Source organism: Ochotona princeps, chromosome 15 (genome assembly GCF_030435755.1).
Source record: "Ochotona princeps isolate mOchPri1 chromosome 15, mOchPri1.hap1, whole genome shotgun sequence".
In the NCBI taxonomy this organism is placed as follows: domain Eukaryota; kingdom Metazoa; phylum Chordata; class Mammalia; order Lagomorpha; family Ochotonidae; genus Ochotona; species Ochotona princeps.
In genome coordinates this window covers 52116578-52132227 of record NC_080846.1, presented here as the reverse complement: position 1 = coordinate 52132227, position 15650 = coordinate 52116578, and the positions used below count along the sequence as shown (strand labels likewise).

General features: G+C 49.6%; 1 protein-coding gene across 1 annotated transcript in view; it reads left to right on the top strand.

The window, feature by feature from the left end:
* The window catches only part of SCN8A (sodium voltage-gated channel alpha subunit 8), a 192335-nt gene that overhangs the window by 74792 nt on the left and 101893 nt on the right, over positions 1 to 15650 (top strand). Inside the window, exon 2 of the mRNA XM_058673528.1 lies at positions 6329 to 6658. Within this exon, the coding sequence (XP_058529511.1) occupies positions 6383 to 6658 (276 nt within the window). The 5' untranslated portion in view covers positions 6329 to 6382. The remainder of the gene's footprint in view (positions 1 to 6328; positions 6659 to 15650) is intronic.

The window sequence follows — 15650 nt, the reverse complement described above, 5'->3', positions numbered from 1 at the left end:
TGGCACGGAGTGGATCCAAAGTGGAGCAGCCAGGACACAAATCAGTGCCCTTATAGAATGCCAACATCACACCACAATGCCAGCTCCCAGAATTTCCTTCATTTGAAAGGCCTGTTATTTATGTATACCACATCTCACGAATGTGTGGATTTGAAAGGGTTTTTAGTACCAGAAATGTGTCTTTCCGTTTTGAAGTGCCGTTATATTGATCAGCTCTCCTGGACACTTGGGTTGCTTTTCCCTTTTGGTCCGTGTCACTGCAGGAACGTGGGTACACACATACCTTTTCAAAACCCTGCTTTCCCCTCTCTGAGGTATGTATATAATGGTGAAATTGGGCCCGGCGGCCTTGGCCTAGCGGCTAAAGTCCTCGCCTTGAAAGCCCCGGGATCCCATATGAGCGCCGGTTCTAATTCCGGCAGCTCCACTTCCCATCCAGCTCCCTGCCTGTGGCCTGGGGAAGCAGTTGAGGACGGCCCAATGCATTGGGACACTGCACCCACGTGGGAGACCCGGAGGAGGTTCCAGGTTCCCGCCTTCGGATCGGCGTGCATCGGCCTGTTGTGGCTCACTTGGGGAGTGAATCATTGGACGGAAGATCTTCTCTGTCTCTCCTCCTCTCTGTATATCTGGCTGTAATAAAATGAATAAATCTTTAAAAAAAAAAAGTGAAATTGCTGGCTCTCGTGCTAATTATATGTTTAATTTTTTAATCATTATTTTTTAGGAGCTGCCATTCTGTTTTCTGTAGTGACTATGCCATTTTACATTGCTAACACTGTTGCATTAAGGTTGAATTTCTCAACATCCTTACCCACACTTGTTACTTTCCACTTTTTTTTTTGATATAACAAACATTCTAATGGGTATGAGTTGGTGATTTTTATTCCCTTTAACCTAGTAATTAGTGATGTTCAGTATCTTTTCATATGTGTATCTTTGTGTATGGAAAAACATATTTTCTGTTTTGTTCAGTTTTAATTGCATTTTTATTTTTTATTGAGCTATAATTGTATATATCTGGGAATTCAGTCTTTAGCAGAAAAAAAGTATTTTTAAAAAGTTACTAGAAAATGGAATTAAAAGATAAGTTTAGCATTTGGCTCAGCCGTTGAATTACTTGGCTCTACTTTTTTCCTTTTTTATTTTTTGTAAAGATTTTCATAAAGTTTTTTCTTATATAATTGTGAGGCAGAGTGGCAAAGAGAGAATGAGAAAAGAAGAAAGAGAATGTTTATCCACTGGTCCAGTCCCCACACACCACCCCCAAGTAGCCACAACAGCCAGGACTGGGCCAGGTTGAAGCCAGGAGCTCAGAATTCCACTGGGCCCCCCCACATGGGTAGCAGTGGCTCACTTGGGTCGTCTTCTGCAGCCATCCCAGGTGCGTTAGGGAGCTGGATCAAAAGCAGAGCAGCTGAGACTTGATTTAGTGCTCATTTGGGACATTGGCATCACAGTAGCAGCTTAACTGGATGACTAAGGGTGTGGTTCCTCCGCTCCTGACTCTGATTCCAGCTGGTGTAGACCCTGGGAGGCCGCAGTGATATCACAGATAATTGGGCTGAGTTCCCAGCTGGGAACTGTTGCAGGCATACAGAGAAAGTGTCAATGGGTGAATGGCCAGTCTCTCTCTCTCTCTCTCTCTCTCTTTCTCTCTCAGAAAAGCTAACTTTTTGAAATCCATGCAGCTTTTTGGTACTATAGCGTTACCATGAACTTTTTGGACACCACTCATGGATTTTAATTTTTTATTGTTGTTTGCTTTGCTTCAGAATAAACTTATTTTCAATTCTTTTTCCTCTATGAACTTGTAACGTTCTCTCATATGATTTGCAAATATTCTCTCCCCCTCAGTGCATCATTTGTTCCTCTCTTGATAGTATACTTTGATGCACAGAAGTGCACATTTTTGATGAAGTTGATCTTCTTGGTTGTTTTGCTGTCATATTCAGGAAGTCATTGCCCAAGCCAATGACATGAAGATTTTCCTGCTGTGGCTTCTGCTGAGAGTTTTGTAGCTCTTGATCTCACCTCTAGGTCTCAGGCTTTGAATCAGGTTTTGTGGATGGTGTATGGCAAAGGCCTGACAGCATTCTTCCGCTTGGGTGTAGCCAGTCTCACCAGCACCATTTGTTAAAGGTAATACCTCAGTCTTGGACCGCTGGCAGAAATCATGAGACCATCAGTGAAGACTTATTTGTGGGTTCTCTAATCTGTTCCGTTGTTCTCCCCGCCCACCGTCTTGATGCTCATCTCACACTGTCTGGGCTACTGTACATTTATAGCAGGTTCTGATGTCAGGAAGTGAATCCGTGCTCCAGCTTGGCTTTTGCTGTTCAAGTCTGAGGCAAGGGGGTAACATCACCACCTGTTGTTCCCAAGGTCCCTCCCAGCCTGTTTGCTTGGGTATGTTGTCCAGAGTTGCTCCATTAACCACTCCTCTACTTTTCATGCCTGTTATAACCTCTCTGCAATGCCAGTTTTCTTCTTGTCTTCCACTTCATCCCTTAATTTGGATTCCTCTGAGAGAGATATGGCCACAATGACATTTTAACTATTTATGCTCCATCCTCCTATACATAGGACACCGTAAAGACTGAATTGAGCAACAAATAAAATACTTATGGCAACTTTGAAATACATGCCATGTCTGAAATTTTGGAACTTCATGGGGTCAAGATCTTAAGCCTCCTGGACAGCCAAGAGAAAGGAACCCCATCTTTGGCCCCGAGCCATCTCTCCTGGAGCCTTCTCATTCCTTCCTGGGCATGGACACTTGGTGGGACAAGCAGCTGAGGGTGGACGAGGTGCACTGTCCAGCAGAAGTGCATTGTGTTGGAGTCTAAACAGCCTGGGTCACAGCTCAGGCTGCTACTAACTGACGCAGAGCTCAGCCTCTCATTCAGTTTACAGAGAGGGCAGTTGGAAGTCCCCAAGCTTCCTTTAAGACTAAAAGGTTTATTTCTACCTTTTGAAGGTATTAAAGCTCAGTGTAATGGATGAGTGTAAAGCCTAGATAGGAAACATTTCAGAGAGGCTTAAAATGACAATGAGAGCATATTGGGTAGTCTACGGTTACTGAGACTAGACATTTTATGACTGCTGGCGCTTTGTTTCTTGCATTTCCCTGTAAGAACCAGTGAGCCTTGGCTTCTTCCCCACACCATACACAAGAGTTAATCCCTCATGGTTTGCCAACAAAGAAGGTTATTAAGCAGTAAGGGTCTAGAAGAAAACAGAATATCTACAGAACCATGGGTATGCAAAGGCTTTTGGCTTTGTTTTTGTTTTTCAAGAAAACAGAAAAGATTGATAGATTGAATTTTAACAAAATTAACAGCTATTTATGAAAAGACACCATTCAAAAGTTTAAAGGGGTGAAAACAGGCACTTGGCATGGTGGGTAAGATGCTCTCCATAGCAGGGAGAGGGGATTTCCTGGGAGGCCTACATCCCGTATTGCCTGGGTTTGAGTCCCCACTCACTCCCAACTTGGGTTTCCTGTGGATACACACCCTGGGAGGCAGTAAGTGGCAGCCCAAGTAGTTGGCTCCCTGCCACCTATCTCAGTGACCCAGACTGAATTCTCTGCTCCTCATTTTGGCCTGGCCTAGATGGCCCTGGCTACTGTGGATATTTCAGCAGTGAAACAGCTGATGAGCCATTTTTCTGTGTCTCTGTCCCTCTGCCTTTCAAATAAATAAATCAGGCTCCTATCTTAGGTCTGGCCCAACATAGTTTTTATGGACATTTGAGGAGTGAACAGAAGATGGGAGCTCTGTTTCTCTCTCCCTTTCAAATAGTTATAAAAATAATTTAATGGGAGGAAGGAAGACTGGGCAGATAACCGTGGTTTCATGGCACGTGGCTGTGGTCCATAACAGAAATCAGAAGCCAGGAGTAGGAATCGGGCTTAAAAGTGAGCTGAGTGGTGTAACAGGCTTTATGCTGAACTGTGGTAGCAGAGCTCACAAGGTAACCACGCGACTCGGAAGAGAACTCTGAGGGTAGCCTGTGAAAGAGTGTAACAGACATATCTGAAGCCAGCCCCTTCTAGAAGGAATAGCTGGGGCGGGAAGGGGACTACAGCTGGGCTTAGAGCCAGCGTCACAGAACGGGAGGGTCGCAGTGTGACAGGGAGCAGGGGCCAGTGGGTGGGAGGCTGTCCCAGAGAGAGCTGGAGGAAGCGAGATGGGAGAGCGAGGCCATGGCCCATGGAGAACCCAGAGGCTGCGGTGAGATCATGAGAAGCTGTCACCCTCTTGGGTGACTTCCTCCATCCTGTAGAGCTGGCAGCAGCCTGGCCCTACCATTGAGTGTGGATGCAGGAAGTGGCCCCGGTGTTCGCAGGCACAAGCCTGTTCCCTGAAATAAGGATGCGGAAGAAGTGCAGGACCACTGGGAAGGTGTTCTCGGTGACACCTACAGACCCTGTTAATACCAGAATAAGTGCTTAGCATGTTTGGAGTTCCAGCTGGGTCACTTTGGCCAAGCAGCAGCCGTGTCCTAAGCCCGTTTCTTCATCAGCGAAGTGGCAAGGACGGTGCCAAGCCCACGTGCCATTCCCACGGTGCTCAGGGTGGAGGATGGAGTCAGTGTGGGCTGCGAGCATGACCGTGACGCAGCGCTGTGGGGGCACCAATGGGAAAGAATCCAGACTGGAGCTGCTGCCAGATGTCTGTGAGGGAGAAGGAGTTGATGGGGGGAGGCACTGCTGGGGTTGGCAGGAGGAAAGGGAGAACATCCTAAAAGAAACCTCAGAACAGTAAAACGGGGACATTTCCTTGTGGCTTTGTCACTGATCAGATGGGTAACTGATGTTTATTACAGTAAGGGAGAGTCAGGGGGTCCAAGCCCTATGGCCTGGGGCAAGGTGGTTGGTTCCCCAGGCCAGTATGTGTCTACAGCTGAGGAGGTAAAGGGACTTGACTTGTACAATGCCTTGTGGCTACGAGGTTTCCTGTGTCATGGGTGCATGGAAGCCTGTGATGCTCTGTGTAGGGCAAACCCAGTGAAGACGCTGCATTCGCTCCCTGCTCTGAGCACACCTGGTGGGAGGGGGGCGGGGCAGGATCTTAGCAGGTGGCTTGAAGGAGGGAACCCAGATTACCCAGAGTGAACCCTGCTGCCTTCTCTGGCAGGACCTCCAGTTTTGGGGGTACTTATCTTGAAATGGATCCAAAGGGCCAAGTAGGAAGGTGAAGAGTTTTCACCTTTAAAAGCGCATGCATGCATGCATGTACGCGCGCATGCACACACACACACACACACACACACACACACAATTTCCCTGGCTTGTCCTTGTGCTCACAAGACTGAAGGAGAAAAGGCAATGCAATGCCACCAAATGGACTGTCACCCCACACACACACACCCGCCTCCCACCTGACCTGGCTCCTGGTGATGCTGCCTGCACACGGCAGCTCCGACACCAGGACTGCTTTGTTTGGGGACTCTGTGTAGACGCAAGTGCCATGCATGCCGCACAAACCTAGAGACCTTGAGACTTTAGTTGTCCCACTTAGGAGGGGATGATGCTTGGTGACTCTGTTCTACCTCCTCAGTTCTAACCTCTGTCGGGCGTGGCTTGTAGCTCACAAGGCTGCTGCAGGCTACGGGTGCCAGCATCCAGTTCCTGGGCTCTGCTGTCCTCGGCCAGTCCTCCTAAGGCAGTAGTGGAGGGCACTTTGGTGGGAGCCTACCCGCCAAGGATGATACCTGCAGTCAGATGTTCTGCCACTTGGTAAATGAAACGATCACCAAGCAGGTGACAGAGAGCTGTTACATCTATGTATTGCACCTGTGAAGTTTCCAAGGGTCTTGTTTTCTGGAACTGAAATTTGAGACTGGGGGCAGTTTACCTTTGTGCTGCCCTTGAAAGGGGAGAATGGTTCCCTGGGGCGGGCACACCAGGAAGGGAAAGTGATGGGAGCCTCTCTGGACTGCTGTGCAGACTGTACCCTCTGTGGGGCTGTTACACGGGTCTCACCAGTTTAGTGTGGAATGTGGTTTTGACGTTTGTTTCGTTTTGGTAGCTGTACCCAGTAGCTTTTGCAGTAAGTAAACAAACGTCAGGTCTACTGGGAATTCCCTGGCTGGCCACACCCCTGCAGGGTGGCAGTGGGTACTGCCCAGTGCATTGCCACTGCAGAATTTCTGGAAAGAGAAAAATAATAATAATAATAACAATAAGAATAGCCGTGGCATGGGAGCGGCCGTGTGTTGCCCAGGTGGTGAGCAGGGGCTGCGGGCCAGGAGGCCCCGGCATAGCCCACTTTGAGAGCAGTCATTGCTGCCCGCTGACTGTGTTGCTGTTTCCCTGCAGAGCTGACCTGCCCTGGACGCAGCCTAACGCACGAAGCTGCTGCAGGATGAGAAGATGGCAGCGCGGCTGCTCGCACCACCAGGCCCTGACAGTTTCAAGCCTTTCACCCCCGAGTCGCTGGCCAACATCGAGAGGCGCATCGCTGAGAGCAAACTCAAGAAGCCACCCAAGGCCGACGGCAGCCACCGGGAGGACGATGAGGACAGCAAGCCCAAGCCCAACAGCGACCTGGAGGCGGGGAAGAGCTTGCCTTTCATCTACGGGGACATCCCCCAAGGCCTGGTTGCCGTGCCCCTGGAGGACTTTGACCCTTACTATTTGACGCAGAAAGTGAGTTGGTGGAGGAAAAGGAGGAGTGGCCACCTCCCCCTCTACTCGTCCTCTTTTTTCCATCAGACTTAGGGGAGAGGGGCAAGAAGGAACTGCACCCCACCACCGTGCTGAGGATAAGTGGTCCCCCCCTTTTGTCTCAGGGCTGTTTTGTGGGGAGGAGCTTGTGTTTTCATCTCTGCCCAAGGTCGTTCATGGGTCATATAGTTTGTTGGCTCTGTGACTAACACTGCAGCCTCTGGCCCTGTACCAGTGGTGGGAAAGAGGCTGTGAGTGAAGCGGAACTGTGTCCGTGAATCCAAAAGCGATGGGGTAGGGAGAGCCTACAGAAGTACTCACAGGCAGGCAGGAAGGGGTCACTGCAGGGGCCGGGCCAGGTTGATGGTCATCCGACCCCCTCGGTGACCTCAGAGCAGAGCTGTTGGGGACAGGAACAGTACTATGGACCAGGGAGGAGACGCAAGGACCCTGAGACTGTCTAGATTGATTCTTGCCCTAGAACCAGTCCTGTTCATCCTCAGGAGGACACAAATGAAGACGAAAACAGAACAAAACACGGGCACCTGTCTTCCTTTGACCAAGGGTTCCTAGTTTCCCCAGCCAATGTCTGGGCATGCCTGGAGGTTTCTTTTTCATGATTGTTTTCCAAACAAGGCAGCAAGTGGAGACACTGAGTCTCCCAGGTGCCACTCCTCGGGACTGACTTCACATACCGTCCCAGGGGACCCTGCGTGGAACAGGTGTCACTAAAAGAGACTGCTTGGGTTTTCCAGATGACAGGGGCAATGACTTGGTATAATTGTCTGTTTGCAAATAGGAAGCTTAACTGGCTGTTAACAAAACTGCCCTTATCAGCTGCCCTCAACTTGACTTCATCTTTCTGTGTTGGATGGCACCTAAGGTTCTTTAGCCCTCGTAAGTGTGACAGAGGTTAAGACCAGGCAGGTCCATCTCTTGACTTGGCCCTAGCCATGCAATAATGTTTTAATCCAGGATGACCCAGGAAATTCAGATGCTACGTGCTCCTTACCCACACCCCTCAGCTGTAGCCCAGCACGATTCCATCCTAGAAAATGGGGAACCCCAAGAAACCCTCTTCCACTGAGAAATCCGGGAAGTATAAGTAACAAAACATGTCATGACCTACATAGAGTACAGTAGATACAGTAAGAACTTTTGGTTCATAATTCTCCAGGTTTGTTGTTTTCCATTTTTCCTTTTTAGTCTAAAGAAAAACAACTCTGAAGAAACTTGTGACTTTTAGCAAGTCCCTTTATTCCTTGGGGCGTTATTCTTTTTTCAATGCAAATGCCCATGAACTTCCATCTTCTTAAGATACAGAAATCGTCAGAGCTGTTCACTGGTAAAGCCCAGTTTCCCTTTGTGGCTGTGCCCCCGCTCCCTGCTGCTTTCTGGGCCCCACCTCTTTCTGGTCTCCCCATGGCCCCCAGCAGTTGTCAACAACCTGGCCTGGAATGAGGACTCCCAAAGTTGTCAACGTCGTTCCTTGGATGGCCTGAGCTCCATGAGGAGCCAGTTTGTCAGGATGTCTGTTAGCCCTACTGCAAGGGGGGTTGTTCCTGCGCAGGCTCACCTCTTAGTTGTGTTTGTAACCCTTGCTGTTTCTTTTTTTAAGGATTGATTTGTTTTTATTCGAAAGGCAGAATTTTACAGACAGAAGAGACAGAGAAAGAAATCTTCCATTTGTTGGTTTACTCCCCTCATGGCAGCAGTGGCCAAAGCTGAGCCGATCAGGAGCCAGAAGCTTCTTCTGGAGTTTCTACATGGGTGCAGGGGCCCAGGGACTTAAGCCATCCTCCACTGCTTTCCCAGGCTGTAAAAAAGGTGCTGGATCAGAGATGAAACAGCAGGGATTAGAACTGGTGCCCATATGGATTGCCTGCACTGCAGGCAGAGGATTAGCTTTTCAGGCCACTTTGCTAGCCCCCATGGGCCTTGTTTTTGAAAGATTTAATATACCTCCAGGCAGAAGTGTTTGTAAGATGTCAGTGCACAGCTTCCTGATTATGGCACAGCAAGTGGACACCAGGCTGAGACGGCACACTGCTGACCCTGGCAAGCACTAACTGTCCTTTGGAGTGAGGGCACTTTTTTCAATCAAAAATAATATGTTTGCTCCAGTGGGTTCTCACACCTTCGCTGGCATTGCTAGCACTTCTTACTAAGTAGGCCTTACCAGCTGAAGAGGCAAGGCCTCTGCTACAAGGACGCACACTGGGAATCAACCTACAAACCAACAAGCTGTACAGCTAGAATTCACTTTAAGGGGATGCTCCTGTCTGTTTTTCCAGGGCTGCCTTAAATAACCCTTGGCCAGTGCTTCACTCTGCCAAGGTTGTGACGCAGCCCCTAAGGTTGTGTGTCACAGCTGCTGGCTTAGCTGTCCCAGGCCTCAGCGACCCCGCGGGCAAGCCCTGTGGATTGTCCTGTCTGAGTGTCCCAGACCTCCCATCGCTCCCTCTGCCTGCTACCACTTTATTCTCATTCCTCCTTTCTCTGGCTGGCTCCTTTGCCAGAGACACTTGCATTTAATGAACAGGTCCTCTTTAACATGGGTGGATTCCCTGATTTAAAAACTCAGAGGTTTTCTGGAACGAGCTGCCCTTCCACACCTGCCTCACCTGCGCCTGTCATCTCTGCGTGCGTGGCTGGTAGCACTCCGCAGGCTTCTCAGGCCCACCCTGTGTGTTTAGCACCCTCCCAAACCCCTTGCTTTTTACCTCCCACCTACCATTTCCTTGGCCTATTGACACTTTAATGCTATGACCTGCTTTCCCTCTTTTCTGCTGCGGAATCTGTCATTTTCTCAGTGTCAGTTCTCAATCCATCGCTCCCCTCCCTCGCTCCTTCTAGTCAACCCAGTTAAGGATTTCGTCGTCTCAGTTGTTCCAAGAGTCTCTATCTTTGCTACGTAAAGTGTTCTCCAGTGCTTCTTAAGCGCATGCAGAATTGTAAACGACCCAAGACACTCCTAAAAGCTGTCTTACAGAGGCAGCTGTGGGAAGAGGCCTGCCCCGTCCCTCCCGTTTCTTAGAACTGCTCCTTCATATCCCGGTGCTTCTCACTTCGTGAGTATTGACTGCTAGAAGAGAGTGTTACAGCTCAAAATGCAGTTTACAGCACTAGTTGGTGTGCCTTTGAATAGGACGCATACCTGTTGCCAAAGAAAGAAAGAAAGAAAGAAACAACGTTGTATGGCTTCACATAGTTTATTTCACCTCCAACTCTGAGTGTGTTTATCCTGACAAGTGGGCCCCGTTAGAATCCTAAAAAGCTGCCATTTGATTCGCGTCCTCCTCTTTGTGCAGATTTGACAAGGTGTCATGAAGCTTGCCAGAAGTCAGCGGCACTGTTGTGGTGAATCCGGGGATAGAACTCTTGTCTCCTGCCCCTCCACTTGTGACACATATTGTGTTCACTGGGCAGTCAGTCTCAGTTGCTTGGTCCTTCTGAAGCTGAGTGGGCAAATAGAACAGGAAACTCCATCTTCATTGAAGTTGTTAGGAACCCCTGTTAGGGGGTCCCTGGGAGGTGGTACCAGTGCTCCTGGAAAGAGGATGGACTTTGTGTGAAAGCCAGTACGACAGCTTCCTGCACAGTTGCTCTGAGCCCTCTGGCAGCCTAAACCTGTCCCAGCTCTGGGCTCAACAGGCCTGCTCCTTCAGTCAGCTGCACCTGTGACCTGCTGCGGCTCTGAGCTTTACCTCTCCACCTTTTGTTCCTTGTTAAAGGAGCATCCTTCCGCCTCCCGCCCCCCCCCCCCCCAGAGCACCTGTTCCACACTTTGCCTCTTATTTGTCCCAAGCCAGCAGGCCACGCTCAACAGAGCGAAACCTGCATTTGTGTCTTTCTCAGCATAGTGTTTCCCACCCGCTTCCCCTTCCAACCAAGTGCTGGCACACAATACTGAATGTTGTGTTGTTTCGCATCATCTTTTCACGTCCCACCGATTCGTCTGGGCCCATTGCAGAGCCCACTTCCTCCCCACAGCCTCAGTTGTTTGTCCTCCAGCAGCACCAGTTGTTGCTTCAGAATCATGCCGGTCCATTAAGCCCTTTAGCCCTGTCTTGGGTAGGAAGCCGCTTTCATGTTTAACTCAGTGTTTACAGCTCTCTCCTGACCACACTCACATGAGTTCCGCCAGCTTCCTCAAGCAAAGAACTCTTCAGTGTTGCACACATACACATATTCCCAGGAACTCCAGGCAGAAAATTCTTCTCGAATCCATGTCATGGACATGCAGCAGGCACAGAGCAGAGAAGGGCGACTAGAGCAGGATATGTGTTCATTCCATGTGACTTGAGGTGTTGCTCATGACTCAGGCATTGCATTTTTTTTTAAGATTTATTTATTTTAATTAAAAAGTCAGATATACAGAGAGGAGAGACAGAGAGGAAGATCTTCCATCTGATGATTCACTCCCCAAGTGACCGCAACGGCCGGTGCTGCGATCCGAAGCCGGGAACCAGGAACCTCCTCCGGGTCTCCCACGCGGGTGCAGGGTCCCAATGCTTTGAGCCTTCCCAACCGCTTTCCCAGGCCAGAAGCAGGGAGGGAGCTGGATGGGAAGTGGAGCTGCCGGGATTAGAACCGGCGTTGGGCATTGCTTCTCTTCCATGACAGACCTAGTTGCTGTAAAAACTCAGTGTTTTAAAACAGTCATTAATTTTGTTGTTAAAAAGAGGGTCTTTTTTCCCGCTACTCAACCACATAAGAAGACAAAAGGATGTTGCAGTTGCTTTATTTGCTGACGACTCTGAGAGTCCTTGACGATGTGGGCCATTTTCAGGGGGGATGGATTGATTAAGGGTGTGCAGGCGCAGGGTTTTGTCTCCTCGCTGAGTCTGGCAGGCAGGAAATGTGACTCAGCCATCCTGAGCTAGATCCTGCTTTCCTTAACGTCTTCTGATTGGATCCTCATCCAATTCCAAGTGACCTTGGACATGGCCTGGACCGACTCACAAGGGTCTCGGTTTCCATAGAAAGTTAAGGTAGTGACACACCTTTCTCTCGGGATGTTGGTTAAGTTCCCTCCGGGTCTGTTGTGCCACCCAGCTGCTTGTTCCACCTTGGCACTTGCCACCCCGTATCTTTTATATTTGTTTCCTGTTGCACTTCTCATGCCCTCACCACTTGCAGTGGTGCCTGCCCTATAGTATAAGCGTTCAGTGTTTGCACGAATGAATCTCATGAGATAATGCATACGAAAATATCATGCACTTGTCTAAGAGTTGTGGGTGATGACATCAGGATTCTTTTCCCTAATTGGGGAAAAAAAAAAAAAAACTCCTCATTTTCCAAAATGAGTCCTCAAAGGGAAAAAAATAAGACTAATGATCAGTATGTTTCTTTCTTCCCTGAAGCACTGGTTTTGTTTAGGAGCTGAGCAGGAGGGTCGGGGCGAGATTCCCTAAAGGAGGTTCTTTCAGAGGAACACCACGGGGTTGCTCAGGGAGCCTTAGGCTCTGCGAGGGCGTGGGATAGGTCATCGGGGAACAGCCACTCCACAGGGCCTGAGTCACTTCTGATTGATTAGTCACGAGTATGTACAGAACAAAGACCCTTCTAAGCCCTTTCAAGTCCACTTTCATTACACTCACTGCCCGTTGCTTGGTCCCCCTCCCGCTTCCATTCACGGTAAAGGAAAGGAGTCAAGCGGAAGTGAGTAGGTTGCCTCCGAAAACGCAACTCCTTTACTTGACCGACAGGCCCTGGGCACTTCCCACACGTGTGAGACGCACCGTTCTCTTGAGGGAAATAAAGGCTAATAAAATGGGGCTTATGGCACGGTGACATACAATGTGGTGTCACTTTTGACCAGGGGCTGCCGGGATGGTTTTGTGGTAAGGTTAGTGTTTTGAATTAGGCCTTGGGTTTTATTTATTTTTATTAGAGAAAGAAAGACCAAGAACTCCCATTTGCTGCTTCACTCCCCCAGCTGCCCACAATGGCCAGCAGGGCTGAATCGAGTATCCAGCAGCTTGCCCCAGGTTTCCCATGTGGGTATCAGAACCCAGTCACCTGAGCCATCACTGCTCTTCCTCCTTCCCCCAGCTGTGCCAGGAGACTGGCATCAGTAGCAGAGCCCAGGCACTCCAGTAGGAGAGACAGACTCTTCCCCCGCCCCCGGGTCAAACACCTGCCCAAAGCCTCGGGTTGTAGAAAGGAGGTAGAGTGTATACTCGAGGCAGAGAGGACAACAGAAATGGACATGTGGAGAAGCAGGCATAGACCATGGAAGCGAAAATCAGGTCTTCTTGGCTTTGCAAGTGAGCCAGCAGCTCACTGAGGAGCAGAGAGAGAAAGATGAGGCTAAGCAGGCCAGCACTGGAGCCACGTCGGGGCAGGCCAGCACAGCTGCACTCAGCAGGGTGGGAGTGAGGGTAGAAAGGACATGTGGTTGTAGCTGCCGCATAGGGAGGTAAAAGGGACCAGGATGCACTGAGTGACCTGGAGGGAAGCGGGACTGGGACCAGGAGTCCAGTTGTGAAGTCATGAGGGTCTGAATGAGAGCAGTGCAAGCAGGAGGAGTTGAGGGGAGCGGAGGAATCTCGGAACTTTAGAGATAAGTCAGCAGGGTTTGGGGATGGGTTGTGTGGGATTAGGAAGGACTTGACTACTCCATCATTTGATAGTTTATTCAACTGTCACTGAGTGTTTTCTATGTACCCAGGATGCGTTCCATGCCCTTGAGACAAAACAGGCAAGCCGTATAGACTCTGGGGATTTAGTTCTTTTTGAGGAGACAGAGAACTCCCACCAAGAGAGGAAATCAGTACAGAGAGAGAGAACACGGGCCAGCAAGAGGTTTGGGGTGCACCAAGTTGGTCCAGAAACTGAACTTGGAGATTCCAGTGGAATGTAAATGCTGTGTCTTCACTGGGCCTTGAGCACGTATCAGACCCTAATCTCAAGCAAAATCCATAAAGCAAAGCCTTTGAGAAGTGAAAAAGCCAACGTTGTCACTGTGTCGAGAGCGGCCCTTTGCCATTCTTCGATGTTCACGCGGGCAGAGGCCTGACACGCTTCAGCTCCACTGTGGGTCGCAGGGGCGCCTGCAGGTGCCTCAGGCCTTCAGTCCTTGGTGGTGACTGCCGAGCTGCTAGCCAAGCTGTGTGTACAAGAGGCAGCGCGCATCTGTGTTCCCAGCTTGTCACCTCTGCCAGCCAGGTGCACCAATTAGTAAGTTCCGCAGCTGGCCTCTTGGCTTCTCCAGGTGTGGGTCAGAAAATCTTACTGCAGTGAAAGCTGACCCGTTAAGGGCGTTCTTCTATAACACACGCATGCATGTTGGGGCGTGCCTCGGGAGGGCAGTGACACTGACCATCTTCTGACGGTGATCAGCCATCCTTAGTGACAGAGTGAAACTGTAACGTCACCACACAGAGCAACACTTCTCTTACGAGTGTTTGCAAGTTCACGAGATGCTCATCTGTGGTTCCTTCTAGACAGTGTCAAGGTCAGGATCACCCCTGTTGCATTTGACAGTTCCTGCCAACCCTGGTCCCAGGCACAAACTGACTCTTTGTCTCCTGATGATGCAGCATGACAGCTGCAAAGTCAGGATGGCTCCGGGTCCAGGGGATGGGTGACAGGCATTCTTGCTCTACACCTGCTTGTCGCCGCCCATCGCCGTATGTCTGCATCCTCCCTTCATGGCATCTTCCTGGGCAGACAGAGTGCAGGTGGCCAAGTGGAAGCTGTTGGCGAGGTTTTCGGTCTCTAATCCTCCCCGTTCTCTAATGTCTCCTGTCTCTACTGCTCCCTGGTTCTTGCAGCTCTTTACCTCTTGGCCTAATTTGCTTTTCCTCTTGGGCAGATTTCTTTCTCGTTCAGTTTCTGCACCTTTCCTGTCAGCGGAGCTGGCCTCCCCTGCATTCAGCCCTTGGCCCGGGTCCCTCCCATTTGGCACACTCTCCCTGGCTGATCTCATCCTGTCTTAGGAGCTGGACTCCTGGCTCTGTCTCCAGGTTCCTTAAATATTCAACACCTGCACCACCAGGCAGCTCTACCTGGATTTCTCGGATACCAGCTGGAACTCATTTTCTGCCCCTCAGAGCAGCTTATCTTCCATCATCTGCCATCTTACTGATGCTACCCTCGCACCAAAAAAAAAAAAAAATCCTGGATATCATTACCAGCTCCCCAGTTTGCTCCCGTCCCCAAGGATCACTAGTATTAGGGGCATATCAACAGAGCGATAAACATTTTTACAAGGAAGAGAAAATTGGCTCAAAAAAACAGTGACTTGCTTGCATGCCCTCAACAAGGATGTGATAGAGTCAGGTTCTCTTTCCAGGGATGTGTGCATTCAGTGTCCACGGTCACCACTCTCTAGAGTACAAAAGGTCCTCCAAAGAGTTTGTGGGGAAATGTGATTTATGGGAAGACCAGGCCTAGATTTCCAATCTGTGCCCCAACATAAGCTTCTTTTAAAGCCGCGTTTCCATGAACTTTTTCGGCTCCCCTAAGAAAGATACTGCGGAAAGGCGATGTTTTCTACTAACATTTGTAGAGAGTCTTCACTCATTTTGCACTGCCGTACAGAGAGTTCTTTTAGTTCTTTTGTGTTACATGGTATGCTCAGATGGTATGATTCAAAGTGGCCTAGAAAAGGCAAGGAGACTTAACACGCAAATTACGAGTTTCAGTGGGTAGCCAAACAAGGGCTTGACCACATGGTTTCACTTGGGCTCAGAGCAGACAGGTTAGTTGATTTCAGCTGTATCATTTTTTTAAAAAAGATTTATTTTATTTTTATTGGAAAGTCAGATATACAGAGAGGAGGAGAGACAGAGGAAGATCTTCCATCCGATGATTCACTTCCCAAGTGAGCCACAATGGCCAGTGCTGTCCCGACCCAAAGCCAGGAGCCAGGAACCTCCTCCAGGTCTCCCACGCGGGTGCAGGGTCCCAAGGCTTTGGTCTGTCCTCGACTGCTTTCCCAGGCCACAAGCAGGGAGTTGGATGG